Source organism: Chanodichthys erythropterus, chromosome 23, assembly GCF_024489055.1.
Source record: "Chanodichthys erythropterus isolate Z2021 chromosome 23, ASM2448905v1, whole genome shotgun sequence".
Lineage (NCBI taxonomy): Eukaryota > Metazoa > Chordata > Actinopteri > Cypriniformes > Xenocyprididae > Chanodichthys > Chanodichthys erythropterus.
This window is the reverse complement of record NC_090243.1, coordinates 11250001-11275216: the sequence shown is the minus strand read 5'-3', so window position 1 is coordinate 11275216 and position 25216 is coordinate 11250001. Positions and strand designations below refer to the sequence as shown.

At 38.2% G+C, this 25216-nt stretch overlaps 2 protein-coding genes across 2 annotated transcripts; one reads left to right on the top strand and one right to left on the bottom strand.

The window, feature by feature from the left end:
- The first annotated feature begins 9217 nt into the window (after positions 1–9217).
- On the top strand, positions 9218–17535 carry slc7a14b (solute carrier family 7 member 14b). The gene is made up of 7 exons (XM_067377916.1): positions 9218–9515; positions 10001–10237; positions 10347–10564; positions 10678–10824; positions 11325–11533; positions 14659–15509; positions 17219–17535. The coding sequence occupies exons 1-7, from the start codon at positions 9218–9220 to the stop codon at positions 17533–17535; spliced, it is 2277 nt and encodes a 758-aa protein (XP_067234017.1).
- A 975-nt stretch (positions 17536–18510) lies between these two features.
- On the bottom strand, positions 18511–24339 carry cldn11b (claudin 11b). Its single transcript, XM_067378202.1, has 3 exons — positions 23988–24339; positions 23629–23793; positions 18511–19616 (listed from the first exon to the last, which is right to left on the bottom strand). Exons 1-3 carry the CDS (start codon positions 24211–24213, stop codon positions 19357–19359), a joined length of 651 nt encoding a protein of 216 aa, XP_067234303.1. The 5' UTR covers positions 24214–24339; the 3' UTR covers positions 18511–19356.
- Positions 24340–25216: the final 877 nt, after the last annotated feature.

Below are 25216 nucleotides of genomic sequence, written 5' to 3'. Positions count from 1 at the left end.
GACATCCCATTACTGTGGTAGGCTACCACAATAGTGCATTTGGTATGCATTTTGGTTATGATGTAGTTAGTTGAGCAGTAGTTATAGCAACGATGACTCATAAGACCTCTTTAAACATTCCTTGCACCCATTTCACAGTTTGCTCTTTAATGCAAGTTGATTTAGTTTGCAAATTGAAGAGATGAGTCTAGCAGAAGGATAAGGCCAGAAGGCTTGAAGGCATAGTTCACCCAAAAAACTAAAAAAAGATATAAATAGAACATTCTGTCATCATTTACTCACCCTCAAGTTGTTCCAAACCTGTATGATTTTTTTCTTCTTCTGCTGAACACAAAATAAGATATTTTCAAGAATATGAGTAACCAAAGTTGATCGGACTACTATGGAAGTCAATTAACATCAAGTGACATGGCATCTGACGCAATGGCACATCCGGTGGCACTTCCAGTCTTCATTGGCATGTGTCAGTGAATAGTGACATGTGTCAGTGGCATGTGTCAGTGGATAGTGTGCTTACTACCGAGTGTGCTTACTACCTAGAGTGCAATTGTGCTTACTACCTAGTTTGCTTTCTACCTAGTGTTCAAGTGTGCTTACTACCTAGTGTGCTTACTACCTAGTGCTTATTACCGAGCGTGCTTTCTACCTAGTGTGCAAGTGTGCTTACTACCTAGTTTGCTTACTACCTAGTCTGCAAGTGTGCTTACTACCTAGTGTGCAGGTCTACCTAGTGTGCTTACTACCTAGTGTGCAAGTGTCTGCAAGTGTGCTTACTACCTAGTCTGCAAGTCTGCCTACTACCTAGTATGCTTACTACGTAGTCTGCAAGTCTGCTTACTACCTAGTGTGCAAGTCTGCTTACTACCTAGTATGCTTACTACGTAGTCTGCAAGTCTGCTTACTACCTAGTATGCTTACTACCTAGTGTGCAAGTGTCTGCAAGTGTGCTTACTACCTAGTCTGCTTACTACCTAGTCTGCAAGTCTGCTTACTACCTAGTGTGCAAGTCTGCTTACTACCTAGTCTGCTTACTACCTAGTCTGCAAGTCTGCTTACTACCTAGTATGCTTACTACCTAGTCTGCAAGTGTATTTACTACCTAGTGTGCAGGTCTACCTAGTATGCTTACTACCTAGTGTGCAAGTGTCTACAAGTCTGCTTACTACCTAGTCTGCAAGTCTGCCTACTACCTAGTATGCTTACTACGTAGTCTGCAAGTCTGCTTACTACCTAGTGTGCAAGTCTGCTTACTACCTAGTATGCTTACTAAGTAGTCTGCAAGTCTGCTTACTACCTAGTGTGCTTACTACCTAGTCTGCAAGTCTGCTTACTACCTAGTATGCTTACTACCTAGTGTGCAAGTGTCTGCAAGTGTGCTTACTACCTAGTCTGCTTACTACCTAGTCTGCAAGTGTGCCTACTACCTAGTGTGCAAGTCTGCTTACTACCTAGTCTGCAAGTGTGCTTACTACCTAGTCTGCTTACTACCTAGTCTGCAAGTGTGCATACTACCTAGTCTGCAAGTCTGCTTACTACCTAGTCTGCAAGTCTGCCTACTACCTAGTCTGCAAGTCTGCTTACTACCTAGTGTGCTTACTACCTAGTCTGCAAGTGTGCTTACTACCTAGTCTGCAAGTGTATTTACTACCTAGTGTGCAGGTCTACCTAGTGTGCTTACTACCTAGTGTGCAAGTGTGCTTACTACCTAGTCTGCAAGTGTATTTACTACCTAGTGTGCAGGTCTACCTAGTGTGCTTACTACCTAGTGTGCAAGTGTGCTTACTACCTAGTGTGCAAGTCTACCTAGTGTGCAAGTATAAGCAAAGAACGAAAGGAGTAGTTAAAACAATGGCTTTTTTAAATAATAGATAGATGCATTACCATACTTCAAGTAAGTAAAAGTTCACAATTTGACATTTATAAAAATCAAGTGATTGATCATGTCTAAATATTTATTTAAATGCAAAACTTAAAAATAAGTAATCGGTTAGGACCTGTAGCAACTAGACTAGATACATCAATAGCCATACAGGCACCTAGGGCCAGTTGCACCAGCCCATTTACCTAGTCTTACCCATAACATTTATGATTAGCTATTATATTTAATGGAAACTTATTTTTACTGTTAGCTACGTGAGGCAAAATATGTCAGAATGAAGGATAAACTGAAATTCACGGAATTTCAACAACTTCTGCTCCTGTATTTGAAGGATAACTGAAGGTAAACGTCATATTATGCGACTACGCATTACTTTACGGAGACCTTACGAGCTACTAGCTACGTTCTGCCTTAAGAACAAATGGTGCAACCGAATAAAGTACAGAGTTAGTTACAAACTAGCTAGTAGTTACTAAGCCACTAGTGAGGACTTTACGTTCCAATTTAAGAAAGAACTTACGAACGGCTGGTGCAACCCTACCCTAGTGAGTAAACCATGGCATTACAAATGAAAATTATTTTTCTGGACAAAATATTTGCAGCTTTGCATTGGAATCTATAAACCTTTTCTCTATTTAACCTTAAATGCTGCACTAATTGTAATATAAATAAAAAGTATACAAGAAATATTTTATCTAGTGTGCGAGTGTGCTTACTACCTAGTGCTTACTATCTAGTGTGCTTACTACTTAGTTTTCTTACTACCTAGTGTGCTTACTACCTAGTGTGCTTACTACCTAGTGTGCAAGTGTGCTTACTACCTAGTGTGCTTATTACCTAGTGTGCAAGTGTAAGAAGAACAAAATGAGGTTCAACAAATATGTAAGTTAAAACAATGGCTTTTTTAATAATAGATAGATGCATTAACATACTTCAAGTAAGTAAAACTTCACAATTTAACATTTATAAAAATCAAGTGATTGATCATGTCTAAATATTTATTCAAATGCAAAACTTCGGTTAGGTTAGTAATTGGTTAGGACCTGTAGCTAGGAGCAACTAGGTTAGTATTAGATCTATTAGATTATTCATATTCTTGGATTTTCGTAAAGCTTTTGATACTGTGGAACATAGTTTTTTTTGTTCTCTAAAAGGCTTTTGGGTTTGGTGTTTTTTTTTTTTTTTTTTTTTTTTGTGCAGGGTTGTCCCATATCTCCTTATCTATTCCTGCTTGTAACCCAATCATTATCAATGTATGTTAAAAAAAGTAATCTTAAGGGTATCTCAATTGCAGACATTCATTCATTCACACATTCATGATGCAACATCACATTCAGATCTTGGTTAAATGTTACATAGCAAATAACACATGCTATTATAAGTATCAGAGAGACTATCATTACATACTTACATATATGTAATCGAACAACATATGAGGTCTTTAATGTTTTGCAGCTCATCCTCAACCTAAACACAGGCTCTACTCTTCACCACAGTGGTAACCCTACAAAACTAACGTAACAGAACCCCCCTGAATCCCAACATAACACAACATTAAACATTAAAAGTGCCCTAGATTCAAAAATTGAATTTATCTTGGCATAGTTAAATAACAAGAGTTCAGTTCGTGGAAATGACATACAGTGAGTCTCAAACTCCATTGTTTCCTCCTTCTTATATAAATCTCATTTGTTTAAAAGACCTCTGAAGAACAGGCGAATCTCAACATAACACTGTTACATAATTGCATATATTTGCATATGCCAGGCCATGTTCATCAAAATAAACACTGTACTTACGCGATTAGACATGCTGCATGACGAACACTTTGTAAAGATCCATTTTGAGGGTTATATTAGCTGTTTGAACTTTTTTTATGTTGTTTAAGGCAAGCGCGAGCAGTTAAAAAAAATGAATAAAAAAAAACTATGGGATATTTTGAGCTGAAACTTCACAGACACATTCATGGTCTGACGCAAAGCGTGCTGGAAATCTGCTGCAGCTCAACTCAATCATATTAAGTTCAGCTTACTACAATGAAATTTTGAGTTCATGCAACTTTTTTCTATTAAGTACAATGAACTTTCATTATTATTTGAGTGAAACAGACTCATTTAATTCTGGACTGATACTGTGATTTCAACACATTTTTGTCAGTGAACCAAAAGAGTTACATATAGTCAACATGCATTTAATGGAATTTCATTGCATTTATGACTGGTGACAAATCTTATGCTTAGAAACTAAGTTTGACATGAATTTGCATGGGAAATATGGTGTCACTGAGAGCTGCGACCGTTGCAAACGCTGCATTCTGGCATTCAGTCACCATGGCGATACTTTTGTTTCCCGTGAAACCTGAGATCGACTTGAGCCTCAGCCATCGAAGTTGAGTGGCAGACCAATTAAAAATGAATTAAATGCAACAGACATTCAATACTACAATAATAATGAAACTGATGGCATTGTGTCTTTTCAGAACGCATGTCTTTTTGGGAATGCTATTCAGTCTGCCAACAGCTGAATTTGTCAGTGCTCTTATTTACTTCTCAGACAATAATGAATGTGCTGCAACAAGTTTATTTGTTTAACTGTATATTATACAGTACATTATCTGATTTTGTGGGTCAGTATGATGTCCAGTAATGTTTCTAAGCCTTACAGGAGAAACAATTCTTATTTTGTGAATCATCACATAGCCTGTGGAAAAGACCCACATTGGAATGTATCTTATATTTATCTTTATATCATCAATCTCATCAGGGAAATGTAAAGTGTGTACCCCACATTGACCTAACAGGATATGACAATCTAAAAGAGTCCGGGGAGCTCCATCATAGGCAGCTGTTGAATGGCGGACACATCTTTTAATAATGAACTCTCCTCTGATCACACAGAGAAGAGCCTAAATAATTCACAATGTCTCCACATTATGTCCCTGGCTGTCTCTACAAGCTTCGCCTGGATTCTTCCTGTACCGCTGCATGGACATAATGGAGCATACAGTGTAAAACCCCACCGGTGAGTTTTTGCTCCTTTTCTGCCAAAGAAAAAATGTTTTTGATTTGAAACTGGACACCTGTATTTCTGTTTCACAGAGCAAGAGAACTCTAGAGATATTTGTTTTAGAGTGGACGGAGTAGTTGCAGGCTTTACTTTGGCTCGGATTGGAGAGAATTTTATTGGCTATGTCTGTTTAAGAGCAATTCATTTATGGCTCAGCTCAGTATTGCACTTTCAGCTCTCCCTTGACAATCCACAGAAGATTCATCAATATTATATATGGAAAGGTTACAGGTTGCACAACTTAAATAACTTATTAGATCCAAATTAGATCATGCATACTCTAGATATTTTGGATTAAGAGAAACAGCAAGAGGGAAATAATAAATCTGAGGATTATTTTAGACGTAAATGCTAATGTTAAATCTGTACTTTAAGTGCATCATCCCAGATTTAGTTCCAATAAACTGAGGCTAAGTGAACAGTACTTTACTATTATTAGGAGCATCATTGCATGTTGTCACAATAGCTGTACGACAATGGAACTGACCAAGGTGCTGAAAAAAAAACGGCCAGGATAAACAAATTTAATTTCAGTGCTTATATAAGGCATAAATTCAACTCAAATGCTTAATGTGCATTTACATGTTTTATACACAATTTGAGCCTTTACAAGCTTTAAATAATTCAAAGATTTAAAGGGATAGTTCACCCAGAAATGAAAATTCATTCTTTTCAGTAAATTCATCATTTACTCCCCCTCATGTAGATCAAGATCTGCTGGGTTCTTCCAAAAAAAATTCCTTTGTGTACAGCAAATTTATACAGGTTTGGAACAACTTGAGGATGAGTAAATGATCACAGAATTTTAATTTTTGGGTGAACTATCCCTTAAAGTTTCAAAATCTCTCAGGAATTACATTTGACATTGTTTAGAATGTAAAATCTAGCTGACATCCATCGGCACCATCAACATTTGCATATCGAGTTACAATTGGTCTGCTTTCTTGCGTTTATTTGCATACTGCATTATCATTGATTACTTTGTTCTAACGTAGGCCTGTATTTAATCATCCATAGCTGCTTTAATAGTGTTATATGTATGTTTATGTTTTTTTTCCACAGAGGTTAAGTGAGCTGCTTTCACAAACCCAGTAAAATGCCGTAAAATCGCCTGATTGAAAAGCAATGTGCAGCTTTAATCTTTAGTCTTTTTAGGCTTCTATTTACACAACAGCTCAATATGCGATTCATGAAGTGCTTTACTATCTCTTCAATTTGACACTTTCAAGTTCACTTCGACCCCCTTACCCCCCTCGTTGAAGTCGCTACCTAATTGCTGAATCTTACAGCTTTGATATCAGTATTGTTTCTGTTATAGGGAACAGTGTTTAGCTGAAGCTTTGTGTAATTGTGACTACACTGATGTCTTGCTTCTCTCCTTATGTATAATGCCATTCATCTCACCTCTTCCTCATAATCTATTTAAATCCTTTGCTCTGATGACATCAGTTCCAAATGTAATCACAGATCCCTTTCAAGACTTTGTGAATCATTTCCACACAAAGAAAAAATGAGATCCAGCCTTTATCTTTTATATTTGTCTATATGCTGTGGACATATTAGGTATATATTGCTTTGAATGTTTACAATATTTTAGCTTGTGTTCAGAAATGTTGATTGGGTAGGTCATATCTGTCTTTTATGACCTGGCATTCATTCTATTTTATATCTTATATTCAATTTCCAGTTATTGACTCAGTTCCGGAAGGTGAAACAGAAACAGGAAAGTGAATAGGTTACTCAGACCACAATATAATTATAACGTCTATTATTATATGGCACTATTACGGAGACTCCTGAGGGTGTTTTACGTCTGGTCTCTCACTTTCATTCTCGCTCTATCAAACTTCACAGATAATGTGGATATAACTTCCCTCTATATATATCTGACATCATCTGGTAAATCACTGTCAGCTGTGCGTCAGTTCGCCGTGTGTTTTGATAGCAGCTGAGATATTGTCAGGTTGTATGAAACAGAGCCTGCAGGCTCTGACAGAGCAGTGGGACTGGTAATTACCAACAGGCAGATCCAGCAGATCTTGGGTCCGTGATGGCAACTGTAGCTTGTCTCAGTGAGCGGCAGGCCTGCATTAGATTGAAAGAAACAAGATAGCACTGTGTGGTGATGCTATCAGTGCAGGGAAAACAAAAGAAGCCTTGAGGAACATGGTGGATAGAAGCAGATGGTGAGACTAACATCACATTTGACGGTTCATGAATGGGCTTCATGCAGATAGACTACAGAAAGTAGTACGGTGAAATGATGACAGTAATGGAAATGTTAGGGAAGAAACATTAGGAGAAACTGTAGTTATGGAAAAATGCATTCAAAACTCATGACAAATTAGTAAATCCACATTTTTATATTATGCTAATCTCTAAAATGTTATTGGGAACAAGGATTTCCAAAGCAGTGGGATATTTGAGGCTCATCTTAAATATTGTTTAACACTACATTGATATTATTATTGTTTCATTTTGTTTTATTAAGACTGTTGGGAATTTATTAGGCTGTATTAATCATGTTTATTATATATTTCCCGTTAGTAATATTCTTTAGTTATTTAGTACACACACACACACACACACACACACACATCTATTGTATAACCTTATGTAGCTCCGCCCCTTTTCAGCTTTCCACAGCGGTCTTACGTATTTATGAATGAACTGTTTGTTTTAAAATCTTCCCGGTCTATTTACATTTGTTAAGACATCTGCTGTAAACATTACAATGTTCATGATAACTTTTGTTAACACTACAATAAGTAGGCTAAATCCAGTTCACCAGCTAATTATTTTTTGACAGCGATGCCATAGAAGTTCAAAGACAAATTTCTAAAGATGACTGCACACACGTTTTTCTGACGCATAAGGTTGGGGTAAAGCATTACAAGTAACCCAATTTACGTAATCAGATTATATTATATTTTCAAGTAACTAGGTAAGTAATGCATTACTTTTAAATTTACAATAAAATATCTGAGTTACTTTTTCTAATAAGTAACGCAAGTTACTTAATTTTACCATTTATTGACTGACAGCTCTCCTGTCCCCATGTTTACATTTGCCAAAAATAGAACTTTTTTGTTGTTATAAAAACAAGCAGCCCAGCCCAAATGAGAAAAAGTAACACAAAAGTAATGAAACACATTACTTTCCATAAAAAATAACTAACGCAATCAGTTAATTTTTTTAGGGAGTAACACAATATTTTAATACATTACTTTTAAAAGTAACTTTTCCCAACATTGTATAGCCTATATATATATATATAGACTTATATGAAGATGCAAAAGCCTCTAAGTGTCATCTGAAATTTTCTTCTAATTAAGCATTTTTATCAAGCTTGTATGTGTAGGTTCAGTAATTCCACTTTAATGGCAATTAATAGGCCTTTCCATTGCCATTAAAGTGAGATAACTGAAAATAAACATACAAGCTTGATAAAAATGCTCATTTTAGAAGAAAATTTCAGATGGCACTTAGAGGCTTTTGCATCTGAAGTCTTCATATATATATATATATATATATATATATATATATATATATATATATATAGTACAGTACAATATCATTTAATTTAGGAAGAATTATATATCTCTATAATATTAGCTGGCAACATTTTAAACAATTGTTTACACTTTTTACATGCTTGTCTGTTACAGTAACAGTGAAATGTCAATGTTATATCAATGTTTATATCCTAAAGCACCAATTTTATTCTATTTACAGACTTCTGCACTGTTTCTCCTGGCTGAAATATGACATTCTGCTCACATTGTTCTCTCTATTAGTATATCAATGTCCACTGGAAATCTGATCCTCTCCATATGCTAATCTGCAAGTTTAATGAGATGTGCCACCATAGCAACATTTCACCCAAATGAATGCAGGGACACTTTCTATTGTTCGACTACTGAACATGTTTCTCTGCCATATTAAACCCAACATGATGTCACTGTGTTTTCTTAGTTTCATTATCCATGAATAATATGTGATTTGCATGCTTTCCTTTTTTGTAGGAAGTCATTGCTGATTCAATATAGAGCACTATGTTGAGTGATCAGCTCATGGATCCTCTCTGAGACTGTGCGAGAGAGAGAGAGAGAGGGAGAGAGAGAGAGAAGGGAGCAAAGAATAAAGCAGGAGACAGTCATACAAGACAAGTTTAGAGGAAACACCTGGAACGAGAGATTTGGGAGGTGACACTGTCACATAAGAGAGGACAAACCTCACCCTTCTTTCATCCGAGGCTTCCTGTTGTGAAGGATGAGTGCTGTCTTTGCTAAACTGGATCCCAGGAGAATTGAGTGGGAGTCGTCCTGGTATGGACTCCACTCACGAATCCTGCGCACTAAACCTGTGGACTCCATGCAGGAGGGCCCAGATGACCTGCATGGCACCAGACTTGCCCGTGTGCTCACTACAGTGGATTTGGTGTCACTCGGGGTGGGCAGCTGCGTGGGCACTGGCATGTATGTGGTTGCTGGGCTTGTTGCTAAGGAAATGGCAGGACCTGGAGTGATCTTGTCCTTCATCATTGCAGCTTTGGCATCCATTCTGTCAGGTGAGATTTTATGGCTAGCAATTTATGCAGTTTAGAGTGTCAAAAAATCACTGCTGGTGCTCTAATATAAATAGGCCTCTCATCTTTCCAGTCGACTTTACAATTGCATATTTCATGTTTTTTCATATGTGCCCTGGAGGCTGTGAGATGACCCCACCTCTGTCTGTAATTATGGGCAGCTGTGCTGAGGTTTTCATTGCTTTATTTAGATCAAATTCTTTAAATTTAAGTCTAAAGTTCAAGTGTTTTATTTTAAAAAATTGATTTAACCAGTTAACCAGACACATCAAGACCCAGTTCTAGACCAGATCCTAACCCTAAGACTGAGACTTGTCAGTCCAAAAACCAGGTTATTCATCTGAATCAAATCCAGACCAAAGTCACGTCCGAAAAAAAAAAAAAAAAAAAAAATTCAAAAATTGTTACTTTAAGTGTATTGGTCTATAATGTACTTGTCAAACAGCTAATATCAGATTTTAACACAGGGGTCTGCTATGCTGAGTTTGGAGTGAGAGTGCCTAAGACAACAGGCTCCGCCTACACGTACAGTTATGTCACAGTGGGAGAATTTGTGGCCTTTTTCATTGGCTGGAATCTCATCTTGGAGTATCTGATTGGTACAGCGGCGGGGGCCAGTGCATTGAGCAGCATGTTCGACTCTTTAGCCAATCACACCATCAGTCGCTACATGATCAACCATCTTGGAACGTTGAATGGCTTGGGTGAGTGTCTTACATAGTAATGAGATGCTAAACAATTTACCTGTGTGGTTGATGTTCATGTTGATGTTCATCACCCAACTAATTTGTTTCTTCATGTATCTCATATCAGGTAAAGGAGAGGAATCTTATCCAGACCTACTGGCTCTGCTGATCGCTATGGTGGTGACGGTGATTGTGGGTTTAGGGGTGAAAAACTCTGTGAGCTTCAATAATGTGCTGAATGTTATTAACTTGATCGTTTGGGTCTTCATGGTGATTGCTGGACTGTTTTTCCTTTCTGGAGCCAATTGGGAGGATGGGAGGTTTCTGCCCTATGGTTGGTCAGGGGTAAGAATCTCAACTGTAGGGTAGAAAATGTTTTTCTGTATTTGTCTGTATTGAATGTGATGTTTGGCAAAATTACCTACTATAGAGATCAATATATATTGTGCACTCTGTAGGTCATGCAAGGAGCTGCAACCTGTTTCTACGCTTTCATTGGCTTTGATATTATTGCCACAACAGGAGAAGAGGCCAAGAGCCCAGACACTTCCATTCCATATGCCATAACAGCCTCTCTTGTCACCTGTCTCACGGCGTACGTCTCTGTGAGTACAGCGATTCCTCTCATATCCCCTTACTAAACTTAGGATTTTAATTCAGTCATTTTTAACAAGTTTACCAAATATGATATTGTTACTGTTATATGATATTTGTACTGTATCTAGATTGATAGATATTTGCTATATGGAATATTTAAAGGACAAACACTGTACGCGAGCATTCCAGCTCACACAATTCAATGAATCATTCAAGCACTTCAGAGCTGGACTATAATTTATTTAAGTCTTCTCACTCCAGAGGCCCAATCCTTACCCCTAGAGATGAAGATCTCTGCTCATCCTTTTTCAAATATTAATCAGAAAGTGATTTCCTTTTACCCTCCCGAGACAGATTAAATGAGTCACATGTTTTCTTACTGTACAATGGAATCGGATGAATCATCCTACAGCATCCGTCCACAGCCACCTATAAATGAGAGGACATTTCATGTATTGTTTCGACAAACTGCCAAATAATAACCATTTTACCTGTTTATATGTCTTAGGTGAGTGTGATTCTGACATTGCTGGTGCCATTTAACCTGATTGATGGAGATGCCCCACTCATGGAAATGTTTGCCGATCATGGCTTCCTGGCAGGAAAGTATATTGTAGCCATGGGTGCTGTAGCAGGACTCACTGTCAGCCTGCTGGGATCTCTGTTCCCAATGCCGAGAGTCATCTATGCCATGGCGGGAGATGGTCTGCTCTTCAGGTACATGAGTCAGGAAGTCAGTTCACTCGGCAGCCTTATTTGCAATGCCTCCGTGCAGCTACTTCAGGCATTCAAGGCCTATCCCATCCAACTCCTATCTATTTGAATGGGAAAGTAACATTTAAGTCAAATCAGCAACAAAATCTGGCAAGAACATGTATTTTCTTATGCTCCAATAACATTAAAAAATTACACATTTAATGTTGGTTTAGCTAATGTGCAGTCCTAAGTGCGAATATCAGGTTTCTATGGGAAATGGAGCTTCTAACAGCAGCTTCAGTGATGCAGTGACTTTACCAATAGAGTGCAACAGTCAGTTTCCAGAAATAAAAACTCATTTTTAACAATAACATATAAACTTTTAAAGACAGACCTGCTGTGACTTCCGAGATTGTTAATCAATGGACCCTGCTTTTGTTGAATCCATCTCCATTGTCATCGCAGACAGCAACATAATGTTGGCCCAGATCCGGGCCGGATCTGAGCCGACACTATAGCCGCTTTTCCACCATCGGGCCGAGCGGTTCTCATTGTGTAACCGTTCCATTCAGTGCCGATCCGGACCAGCTGGTACGGTAACGGTTTCATTTTCCACTCGCTACTTACCTCATCAACGTGCATGCTTTTTCTGATTTTCAATGGGTTTGGAACAATATGAGAGCGAATAAATACAATATAAATGGGGCTGATAACAGCTGTTGCCTTGGTAACGCAACGGTTTACTGATGATATGAGATATAAATAACAATGTTTTATGGAGAATGATCAAATATTTATTTTAATTGTATTATTAATGTGTGTTTACGTCACTCAAATAGAGCGCAAAGCCAGCAAAAGAGAAACTGGTAGCCAGGCAACCGTGCCGAGAAGGGTTTCTAATCGTGCCGTGCTGAACTAGGCTCAAGTGGACTCAACCGTTACCATTCTAAGACAGTGGAAAATCGGCTTATGTTGTTGTCTACCCTTTTCCACCAAGGGAGTTTGAGTGCTGGTTCAGAGCCTATAGTTTTAAATCAGATCAGTTCTTTGTCTTTCAACATCCAAAGAACCAGCTCTGAACCAGGAAAAGTGGTTCGTAAGTATCACCAAAACATTGCTGCTCTAAAGCAGCGGTCACACTAGACTTTGAATGTGCGATTTTTTTTCGAATGATGTAACGGTCGTGATATGACGTCACGGTCTACAGTGTCTTTTTTATAAACATGAATTCAACACATAACTTAAAGTCCGCGTGAACCGGAAGTTGCAAACGACTTTTCTCCAGTGCTGTGTGACGTATTTCCAAGTGAAACGGAATATTGAATAGAGGGCAGAGTTTTATTTTAGCGCTCCTCCTCCCCATCTCTCGCTCATAGCAGACTAAGGGTCGGAGGGGAGTGGTTTAAGCCGGGGACACACCTAACGATTGTAAGCCCGATTATGAATGTAATTTGATACTTACGACTGATCATGTCAGAGTCAGAGCCAGTTGCGTTCAGTCAGTTGCGTTTTAAGTGTTTACAATCCAAGCCGTCAAACTGATGTCATCTGAGAAGGGGCACCGTTGCAGAGGGGAGGAGCATTTTCAGATTTTGATTAAATATTACGAAGCCAAACAATTTTTTTGTGTGGATTGACTATCACGGATGAATTGTTCACCACAAAACTAGCAATTTGAGTTAACAAAATAAATAAGGTCAATTTTGATTTCATGTGTACTTTAAAGTAATACATTCAAAATGTAAAAATATAGAACCTACTCGACTTTACTGCAAGAATAATTCTTTTCATTCAGGCAAGAAGTCATGCCGTGACGAATCGATCTACTGGTCGCACGTTTTCACGTGATGCGAATTCGCAGGTCAGAGTTCACCAAACTTGAACTTTGGAACGCAGCGAAATGCGGAATTTTCCGCACGAGCTTGCGTTTCCGGTCTGACGCATTCGCCTGCGTGTCAATGGAACGAAAAGTGCAGTGTGACCGCACCTTTCGTGTGAAAAATTCCGCATTTCGCTGCATTCCGAAGTTCAAGTTGGGGGAATTCTGACCTGCGAATTCGCATCACGTGAAGACGTTCGACCAGTAGAAGATCGATTCGGCACGGCATGACCTCTTGGCTGAATTAAAAGAATTATATTTTTGCAGTAAAGTCGAGTAGGTTCTATATTTTTACATTTTAAATGTATTACTTTAAGTTATGCGTTAAATTCATGTTTATAAAAAAGACGCTGTAAACCGTGACGTCATATCACGACCGTTACAGCATCCGAAAAAATTCCGCACGTTCAAAGTCTAGTGTGACCGTGGCTTTAGAACCGTTTGCATCGGGGGCTGGGGGCGGGGTTACCGTGACCAACAAGATGAACAGAAACTTGTGATTGCCATTTTTTTAAATAGCAGCTAACCGAGGCAAGCTGCACAAACATATTAGATTCGCCATGTTTGAATGCCGATGTAGGTTTGCAAAGCCATGAGCATCAATACAATAGTAACGCAACGTCTGCCATTGTTGATGTGTGTTTGTGTTTGGTGCTGCCGCTCTAGCATTGCTGAGAAAGATGAAGTAATCAGTGACGTAAACCTTGCCCTCTGGTGGCTCTCTGGCCCGTGGAAAGGCTAACCGGTTCTTAGAACTCTGAACTGGCAATGCTCTGAACTAGCACCCGGTTCATGCTGTTGGAAAACGGGTATGGGATGTCAAGATATGTTTCTGCTGGGTGCCACTAGTGTCGCAGAAATGACATACTTCACCTTTAAATACACAGTCTTATACCTTTTCCAAAATCCAGATTTCCAAATTCAACATTTCAATGTGTAATCTTGTGATTCCCCTCATTGCTGGTTGGCTTGGTTAATGGCTTATAACGTTTTAAAGAAGACTTTTTGGGAAAGAGAATGGAAAATATTATTCCGGAATCAAACGTGGGAAGATACTAATGCACTCTATTGGCAATTGCCTGTTTTATTTAGAAGATGCAACTTCTTTTACTAGAGCCGCCATATTGCATGTTACAGTTTCTCCCACTAACACTATCTTGGGTAATATAAAGTCTTTAATATGTGTGCAGCTTTCTCTTCTTTTTGTTATGCTCATATGCTTATTTTTACAGGCATTTCATCCCAAGTTTGCTTGTGTGTATGCCAGGTTCCTGTCCTTTGTGAGTCCCCACACAGAGACCCCTGTGGTGGCCTGTGCTGTATCGGGGTCTCTGGCTGCTTTGTTGGCTCTCCTGGTGAGTCTGAGAGACCTGATCGAGATGATGTCCATCGGCACGCTGCTGGCCTACACGCTGGTGTCGGTGTGTGTGCTTCTACTGCGATATCAGCCCGATAGAGACGGCTTCACAAGTTTCCTCACAGAGGAGGAAGAGGAGGAACGGAAGAGGAAAGAGGAAATGATGGCGGCTAGTGAGAAGTACATGAACTCACCTTGTGGAGAAGGGTATGCCGACAACCCCTGTGGGGCCAAGAACCTTCCCTCCAAAGGAGACGACGAAACGCTGATTGAAAAGTCGGATTCTGGGGGCTACCAGTCGGACAGTTCTGGCTTCGGCGTTGGAGAGAATGGCATCGAGGCAGACGACTCTGATAGTCTTTTGAAACGCCTATTGGGGTCTCAGTATTACACTATGCGGATGCGTTTAGGCCTGCCGAACGTGGGCGATAAGCCCACTCCTGCAACAGGACGTACTGTTACTTCCTGCGTCCTCCTTTTCTTCATCTTGACCTTCTTTCTATGGACGCTCGTCATCTACGGCTTCGAACGGGTTTCAGGAGGAGCCCGCTGGGCAATAATGCCTTTTATAATGACTATAATTATCCTCATGGTTGCTTTGGTTGTTGTTATTCTTCGGCAACCTGAGAACCCTAAAAAGCTGCCTTACATGGCACCCTGTGTGCCCTTTGTGCCTATAGCTGCCATGCTGGTGAACATTTACCTCATGCTCAAACTATCCAGCATCACCTGGGTGCGCTTTGTGGTGTGGTGCTCACTAGGTAGGCCAGGTCTTCTCTTTATATACTCCATATATTCCCAATCATCTGTAAAGGCCAATTCAAACCAAGAACGATGATTATAAAGACAACTATAACTATATTAGCATCCATACCAACATATGATAACATTCTGTTTATAATAAGCAGATGCTGAAGATATCTCATCTGCCACTTTAAATGATTAAACTCTTTAAGTCAAATGGATTCTGATTGGCTGTCAGTGTTTTTATTGTTCATCATCTGGAAGAAAATTGATTCCAACAATATCACTCCTCTGTGTCATTATTGTTACCAACAGGGCTTGACATTAACTGTTTTGTTCACCAGCCACTGTGGCAAGTGGTTTTACAAAGTTATTAGCCGCTCATTTTCACTGGCCACAATTTTGACATCCATACCATGGGGAAAAACTTCCATATAAATATTTGTAATATTATCTCATATTTTGGCAGCAGGTATATTAGGCTGCTGTCACTTTAAGACCCGACGCACGGATCCATTATACTGTTTCTTTCTCAACTGTTTACGTTCACTTAAAGGGATCCGTTTTTTCATATTAAACTATGTTATTCCCTTAACTAAGACGAGTTGATACATACCTCTCTCGTCTCAGTGCGTGCACTAAATCTGCTCCCTCTCCTGTAAAAGTCACGTTGGTTCTATTGACGGAAATGAGAGGGAGGAGGAGAGGGAGGGAGCGGGGGGGCCGGTGAGAGGACTTTTCACGAGTGAAGATATTACTGCGCCAAGTCAAAGTGCTCCCGAGTATTCCGCCATACAATATAGTTATCCATTTTACACGCTTAGAAAAGCGCAACGTTTTGTTTTGTGTCACCGTCCTAGGTCAAGTTACACTACTCGAGTAACTGTATTTAAATAGGGAAAACGTGGAGGTGTTCGGTAGCTTCTCTGCTTGGCCTCTATTGAATGAACTGGGCTAAGCTAAGTGCTAACAAAGTTTCGCCGCAAGACAGAGCGATTTAGTGCACGCACTGAGACGAGAGAGGTATGTATCAACTCGTCTTAGTTAAGGGAATAACAGTTTAATATGAAAAAACGGTGGAGTATCCCTTTAACTGACCATGTTTACATGAGTGCTCGCCAAGACCGGCATTTTGACATTATTTTGTGTGTATTTGACTCTTTAAGTGCAGTAAACGGTGAAAAAGAACTCAATTTAGCACTAAGAGACAGCTTTATGTGTGCGCACTTCGGGTGTGAACACAAAATCTGCGAGAATGAGTAAAATTATGCACAATACGTGCAATCCCACGCCAAAATTCAAGCAAATGAAATGAGTGAGAGGAGACGGGTTTGTGTTAACTTACTGTCGGAATGATGAGCAAGAAAGCGCAGCTGGTATCATGTATCTATTCTGTGGAAAATGATTATTGGAAGTGTTTCAGATATATTTTAGTATTGATATGTATCAAAAAATCGATATTTTTGACAACTGCATTGCACTTAGCTTATTATTTCAGATGCCTTTTTAAAAGACTATAATGAAAAATGTATATATTATATATAAAATTCAACTCACCAAAGTGGCTAGTAGAAGTGACTGCGTTGGCAGGTGTTGATGTCAAGCCCTGGTTACAGCTATGATGTGGACTTCCCTATTATCATATAATCAAAACAATTATTAAATGTATAATTCTAGTTCCTTGGTGTGAACAGGCCTTACCTGACCCTATCTCTTCGCCCTACAGGTGTGCTGATCTATTTTAGCTATGGGATGTGGAACAGCTCCCTGGAACTCAGCGCTAGAGAGGAAGCAGCTCACGCCAGCTCCTACCAGAGGTACGACACGGAGGTTGACGACAGCTTCAATGTTGATGAAGACCTCCCTCCTCAGGAGGACGAAGAGGAGGGACAGTACCAGGGCTGGGCGGCTGAGGAACGTGGCTATCAGTACCAGCAGCAGTATGATGAACAGAGACCATCCAACAGTCACAATTACAAAAGTAAAGGCAGGACCAATAAAGGCTTTGAGGAGCTGGTCAATGAAGAATATTCACCGGAGTGAGCAATATAGACTTAACTGTTGTCGCAATAGAGGTTGGATTTGGGTGACCATGATTTTTTTCAAACAGAATATGTTCCTGGATCAAAATGTAAATAAGTATGACATGACAAAATAAAATGTCCAAAAAGACAAAAACTAATGCTAAACAAGTGATGCTGTAAAACAACTCATGAAACTGGTTGGGTAGTTATTGGTTAGGGTTAATACTCTGCCTATTGTATTGTAATCAAGGAACACATTCTACTTGAAAAAATCAGTCACTGATGAATTTCCTAGGTTTGATAGTGTTAATCATGTCTCACTATGTATTAAAACATTTTTGAGTGTATTTCTTTGTGAAAAATATGTGTTCTTAAACAGGTTGGTAAATGCATTTGCACCTTGTGATAGATAAGTGACTTATCTAGAGGGATGTTTAGAGCAGTTTTTTTTTATTATTGAGGCTTCATAAGTGCCTTTAAATAACCCCTTTTTTAAGGTTATTATTCTAAAATTGAATATAATGTCTTTCTGATGTGAGATGCCGTTTCAGTGTTGGATTTAAATTCACACAATACTCTTTTACTCCGAGATATTACTTGCCCTCCATATAAAAAAAATCTCTTTAAAGCGAAAGCCAATGCTAGTTGTTATTACATGAGCAGAACCCCCCCCCCCATGCATTGAGTGGACTTTTCACCTTACATCATCTTCACAGCTGTGTTTGATCTAAAATCTCAAGCACTCCCTTAAATTTCAATGGGAAATATTATGATTGGCTCCCTGTGAAAGCTTAATAGTTCTCAAAATATTTTGCGACATCGATATCAAATTCTTTCTATGTTGGTTTGTAGAAATGTCTTGCTCTTGTGGTTTCACCCTTGTTTAGGTTTGCACAGGGATATTTACATTTCTTCACTACAGCTATGTGTGTAAAATCATTCTGATTCAGAACACATGTAAATACACAAGAGATCAAGAGTTAAATGTTTGAGGAGAATATACAAATATATTTAAAATGAAATATTAAAAAATAATATATTTTACAAGCACAAATGGTGTCTTTTTTTGTCATCAGCCATAACAGTAATGATTTGCATTTTAAAAAGAATATTTTGTGGGTTCATGTTTTCATTCAGACACATTAAATCATGAGACGGCATGATGATTTAGAACAAATCACTCAATAAACTCAACATGCATAACATAGTGGACATGTTACATCCTGAAACTCCCAAAGACCGCATAAAATAATACATTACCACAATAAATCAATCACCAACCATATAAGGCCTGAAAAATGACCCGGTTTCCTGTTGCATATATTTTTTCTCAAATTTCAAATGGTGTTTTCCTAAGAGGTTGTGTGCAGGATGCTGTGAGACGCTCTCCAGGAAAACAGTGCAGATGACATCTGGTCATTTTAACACAGTTTTCCTGTCCATCTGGTGTATATGCTTTCCTAAATGTTGGCATGAACTTATTATGCACAACCTATGAAGTAAAGAACGTGTTAAAATAATGTCACTGGCAAATAAAATATAGGAGCAAAATTAATACTGTGTGAATAAATCAACTCACAACCATCTGTGAAAAACATGCCTATGGAAGAAAGAACTGTTTCCCTTTGGATTCATTTCAATGTCTGTTCAAACAAAGCCTTTAACGTTCAAACGTCTGCGAGCACAAGTTTCCACCGAATTCTCTGTTCCCTCCAAATCACATGTTTGCAGTCAAACCATGGCAGTGGAAAGCAAATTCTTCACATATTTCATTGGTGTGTGTGAGCTTGCATGTGTGTGTGTCCAAATCTTGAGGTAAGCTTGTCTTATCCATTGTGTCTCACACATGTGCGCTCTTGGCATGACTGTTAATAGGAGGGCCGGAGTTGGTTACTCCACTGTGTTTTGAGTAGTAGTAGCGGTTTTCAGGATTCTGAGTTGGGCTATCGCCCCTTGAGCAACAAATCATCATTGAGCTGCCAAAAAAACAAAGGGCTGAACCGACCCAGCCAGCATACAGAGAGAATCCAAACGACATCAGGCCATCCTCATGAAGCACTCCAATGGGGAACCACACCGTTGACACTATCCCACACAGAGCTGGAACGAAAGGAAGGACACCATAATTTCTTCATAATGACAGCAGCATAATCACAGAGAATAACAGACTGACTTACGAGCATAAGATTAGGAGTTTTATTTGTGTTTGCAGAATTGCAAACAACACCTGTAAAAAAAAAAAGAGTTGACCATGACTCTTAACAGGATGTAGGAAATCTGGATGTTTTATAGTTACTTCAGTCAAGGACATTTTCAGTCCTGTATGTTGAAAGCAAGAAGATTTCAGGGAGGATGTGAGCAACCACGGGACAACATCTAGCATTTTTTCAGTTTAATAAATGACTGTATTTTAGATTCTGGAGTAATACACCAGTGGGTTCTTTACAGGAAATTGTATCATTTGAATGTGTCATGATGACTGTTACTAGGAATGGCACACAATTATTATCGGTTAAATGTGTTTCGGTAAAAGCTACATTTACAATGATGGGGTTGAATAAGTGTAGTAATTTACACAAGTTAAGTTTGTTTTTTTAGTTTTTTTTATTTTATTTTTACAGCAAAGCCACAGAAGAACAATTTTGGGTGAAAGTACTTAAAAGAACCATATATTTTCTTAATGTGTAGAACATTTTAATTATCTGAAGCACGTTTTTTTTTTTTTACTATAAAGAACCTTTTGTGGTTCCTTGGATGTTAAAGGGTTAGTTCACACAAAAATGAAATTTCTGTAATTGATTACTCACTCTCATGTCGTTCCACACCCATAAGACCTTCGTTCAGCTTCAGAACACAAAATAAGATATTTTTGGTGAAATCCAAGAGGGTCTTTTAATCTCCCATGGAAAACAACTAAATTACCACATTCAAGGTCCAGAGAAGTAGTAAAAACATTGTTAAAATAGTCAACGTGACTACAGTGGATCAACCTTAAAGGAATACTCCACTTTTTTGAAAATAGGCTCATTTTCCAACTCCCCTAGAGTTAAACAGTTGAGTTTTACCGTTTTCGAATCCATTCAGCCGATCTCCGGTTCTGGCGGTACCACTTTTAGCATAGCTTAGCATAGTTCATTGAATCTGATTAGGCCGTTAGCATCGCGCTTAAAAATGACCAAAGAGTTTTGATATTTTTCCTATTTAAAACTTGACTCTTCTGTAGTTAAATCGTGTACTAAGACCGACGGAAAATAAAAAGTTGTGATCTTCTAGGCTGATATGGCTAGGAACTATACTCTCATTCAGGCGTAATAATCAAGGAACTTTGCTGCCGTATCATGGCTGAAGCAGTGCAATGATATTATGCAGCGTCTCACAACTTTTTATTTTCCGTCGGTCTTAGTACACGATTTAACTACAGAAGAGTCAAGTTTTAAATAGGAAAAATATCAAAACTCTTTGGTCATTTTTAAGCGCGATGCTAACGGTCTAATCGGATTCAATGAACTATGCTAAGCTATGCTAAAAGTGGTACCGCCAGAACAGGAGATTGGCTGAATGGATTCGAAAACGGTAAAACTCAACTGTTTAACTCTAGGGGAGTTGGAAAATGAGCCTATTTTCAAAAAAAGTGGAGTGTTCCTTTAATGTTATGAAGCAACGAGAATACTTTTTGACCGCAAAAACAAAAAAATATTAGGTGCGTCCCAATTCGCGTACTTGTGCACTATTCTATGATGTTTCTAAGTATAAATAGTGCGAGTAGTGCGTTCACACTGAAAATTCCAAAAAGAAAAAGTGCACTTTAAATACCCGGATGATGCACTAAATTAACGGAAAAAACGAAGTGTGGAATGTTGGACACTTCATGCACTCAACTGTCGCAGCTTTAATTACGTAGTGGAGGGGAAGGGAGGATCGGATTCCTTTGTTAAATGACAAAATAACCTTATACAATTCACGCACTACATGGATGAGTGCATAGTGCACACGTAAGTACATAATGTATAAGTGCATAGTGTATAGTGCGTCATTTGGGACACAACTAATGACTTTATTCAACAATTTTTCCTCTTCCAGTTGGGGCACAAGTTTTGTTTTTGCGCACAAACAGTAATCTCCTCCCTATATAACATTAAGGTTGATCCACTGTAGTCACATTGACTATTTTAACCATGTCTTGACTACTTCTCTGGACCTTGAATGTGGTAATTTTGTTGCTTTCTATATGGGAGATAAAAAACCTTTTGGATTTCATCAAAAATATCTTAATTTGTGTTCCAAAGATGAACGAAGGACTTGTGGGTTTGGAATGACATGAGTGTGAGTAATTAACAACAGAAATTTCATTTCATTTTCACCATTAAGAGGTTCTTTATGAAAGCATACAACATTTATTTTGTAAGAGTGTAGGCATCCAGTTTAAGATTCCTACTCTAGTTTTCAAGGCTCATCATGATTTAGCACCTTCCTATCTCTCCGAATTGATTATCCGCTATGTCCCTGCCCGTACTCTGAGATCGAGCTCTGAAAACTTGCTTGCAGTACCCAAGTTCTGTCTATGTAGTGTGGGTGGTGGGGCTTTCAGCATATCAGCTTCTAAGCTCTGGAACAAACTACCACAAGACCCTCGTGAAGTCTCTTCTCTTCAAACCTTTAAAACTGCTCTCAAAACTCACTTATTCACTTTATGTTTTGTTAATTGATTGTCTGTCCCAATTTTCCAGCTCTATGCTTGTTTAATGTAGATTAACTTTGTCTGTTCCATCTGGTTGATTACGTGTTGTATACTGACTGTATACTTATTCATGTTATATAGCAACTTCATGTAAAGAGTCCTTGGGTTCTTGAAAGGCGCTAAATAAATAAATAAATAAACATATTATTAGTGTCACTGATGGGAAATATTAGTATAAAATGTTGAATCCACATACAGCTATGGAAAAAATTAAGAGACCACTTAACATTGATTTCTGAACTTGGAGTGGTCTCTTAATTTTTTCCATAGCTGTATTTAAAAAAGAAAGTTCACTTACAAATGAAAGTTCACTTAATGGAAATACACTATTTATGTATGCCCCATTCATTGAAAATCCTAATTATTGGTATTTATTAGAGTTTATTAGCGAATTATTTATTATGTTAATTATGTTATATTTCACATTTTATGCTGATTTTGTTTCCTTTCGAATCTTGAGTCCCTCAGTCACCTTTCATTCATTGAAAAGAGCAACCAGCACATTATTAAAGGGTTAGTTCACCCAAAAAATAAAATTGTGTCATTTATTACTCACCCTCATGTCGTTCCACACCCGTAAGACCTTCGTTAATCTTCGGAACACAAATTAAGATATTTTAGTTGAAATCCGATGGATCCGTGAGGCCTCCATAGGGAACAATGCCACTTCCTCTCTCAAGATCCATAAAGGTACTAAAAACATATTTAAATCAGTTCATGTGAGCACAGTGGTTCAATATTAATATAATAAAGCGACAAGAATATTTTTGGAGCGCCAAAAAAAAACTAAATAACGACTTATTTAGTGATGGCCGATTTCAAAACACTGCTTCAGGAAGCATCAGAGCACAGTGAATCAGTGTGTCGAATCTGCTGTTCGTAGCGCCAAAGTCGGCAGTTTGACACGCGATCTGAATCATGATTCGATACACTGATTCATTTATGCTCTGAATCTTCCTGAAGCAGTGTTTTGAAATCGGCCATCACTAAATAAGTCGTTTTTTTTTTTTGTTTTTTTTTTGGCGCACCAAAAATATTCTCGTCGCTTTATAATATTAATATTGAACCACTGTACTCACATGAACCGATTTAAATATGTTTTTAGTACCTTTATGGATCTTGAGAGAGGAAGTGTTATTGTTCCCTATGGAGGCCTCACGGAGCCATCGGATTTCAACTAAAATATCTTAATTTGTGTTCCAAAGATTAACGAAGGTTTTACGGGTGTAGAACGGCATGAGTGTAAGTAATAAATGACAGAATTTTCATTTTTGGATGAACTAACCCTTTAATTGTTTTGAGTGACCTATCCCTTTAAGAACTGGCCATTGAAATTCCAATAGTTGTTTAAACAGACGACAGGCAGTAACTCACATATGAACAGTATAAGTAGTCCTCCCAGGACTGCGCGTCTGTGTTTGGTGTCTTCGGTCTCTTGGCTCAGTTTGACGCAGGGCATCGCCAGCAGCACGAGCGCCAGAGCGGGCAGTCCGAGCAGAGAGGCGGAGACCATCAGAGCGCGAGACGTCTGGATGTAAGCTTAAATCAAAATATCATAATGTCAAATATCAAATAATATCATACACGAACCAAAATGTATTTTGGGAAAACAGTAAAAAATCAATTAAAATGTGAAAAACGACTAAACTAAATGTTGAATTGTTTTTAATCCATGAATAAGAAAAAGGATGCATACCAAAAAAAAAAAAAAAAAAAAAAAACCTGTTTCTCACCCGGTATATCGAGGATTTGGTTGAGTGAGATGCAGTGATAGAGAGCAGTAGAGATGACGCACTCTGTCCACAAGCCCTTGGTCTCCAGCTCATCCATCTTCCTGCAGGTGTGCATGTTGTACTTACAGGTCACCACCCAGTCGTTCGTTGAGGTCGCTATTATAATACCAGTCCAGCCGATGCAGCTCATTAAAAAACCACAAAGCAGGCGACAGCTATGAGACATTCTGACTGAAAGTAAAATGTGTTCGCAAAGTTGACTAAAATATGCTCTTCAAATCAAAAACATACAATAACACAAATAGTTATTTAAAAAAATATAAAACGCATTCTGGAGAAGATTAGTATACTAACAGTTTGAGTATGGAGTGTAAAACAATCCATTTGGTAAATTTACTATTTATAGTGGACGTGCCCAACAGAACTTTCAGCCAATCAGAAGAGAGCATTGGCAGATACGTCACAATGGCCTTCCCTCAAAACCTGGAGAATAACATTCTTTGATTTATTACAGCATTAATATGTCTCTTCTGCTCATATTTTCTCTCCCAGTGTTATAGTTATTCGGCATATTCCCAAATTAAATAATCGTGATTATATTTTACAAAATATAACAGAACTTTGTGCCAATCAAAACTAAAAGACGCTTTCTGATGAAGCATGAAATAGCATTTTGGGTGTGGATGCCATCTAGCGGGTTAAATGGTATTATGCTGTCCAACAAATGTTTAACATCAGGAACAAATCTGGGTGCTTTATGACATACCAAACTCGATGAAACTGTACTTACTTAATAAGAGAAAACATACAGCATACATCTGCAATATCATGTACATACATCATATATACATAGTATACATATACACTAGTTTGGGATCAGTAAGATGTTTTAAATTTAATATATTTTTAGATGTAATTTGTTCCTGTAATGAAAAAGCTAAATTCTCAGCAGTCATTAGTGTCACGTGATATTTCAGAAAACATTCTAATATGCTGATTTGGTGTTCAAGAAATATGTCTTAATCTGTTGAAAATAGTTGTACTGCTTTATATTTTATATATTACAGTTTAATGTGTCTTTGCTGAATAAAAAAGTATTAATTTACCACAAATAAATAAATCTTACTGGCCCCAAACTTTTGAATGGTAGTGTACATATCAAGGTAACACACAAAGTTGTTTAAGCCACATTGCCACCTGCAAAAGCACAAAAAGAGGTATAAAATATA

Bases quoted from the DNA above. Each gene is read 5' to 3' on its own strand.
- slc7a14b (XM_067377916.1), top strand. From the start codon at position 9,218: ATGAGTGCTGTCTTTGCTAAACTGGATCCCAGGAGAATTGAGTGGGAG. The intron at 9,516-10,000 runs GTGAGATTTTAT...ATTTTAACACAG, and splicing joins TTTGGCATCCATTCTGTCAG to GGGTCTGCTATGCTGAGTTT. The intron at 15,510-17,218 runs GTAGGCCAGGTC...TTCGCCCTACAG, and splicing joins TGTGGTGTGGTGCTCACTAG to GTGTGCTGATCTATTTTAGC.
- cldn11b (XM_067378202.1), bottom strand. From the start codon at position 24,213: ATGTCTCATAGCTGTCGCCTGCTTTGTGGTTTTTTAATGAGCTGCATC. The intron at 23,794-23,987 runs GTGAGAAACAGG...TTTTGATTTAAG, and splicing joins CCAAATCCTCGATATACCGG to CTTACATCCAGACGTCTCGC. The intron at 19,617-23,628 runs GTGAGTTACTGC...CTTTCGTTCCAG, and splicing joins ACTACTTATACTGTTCATAT to CTCTGTGTGGGATAGTGTCA.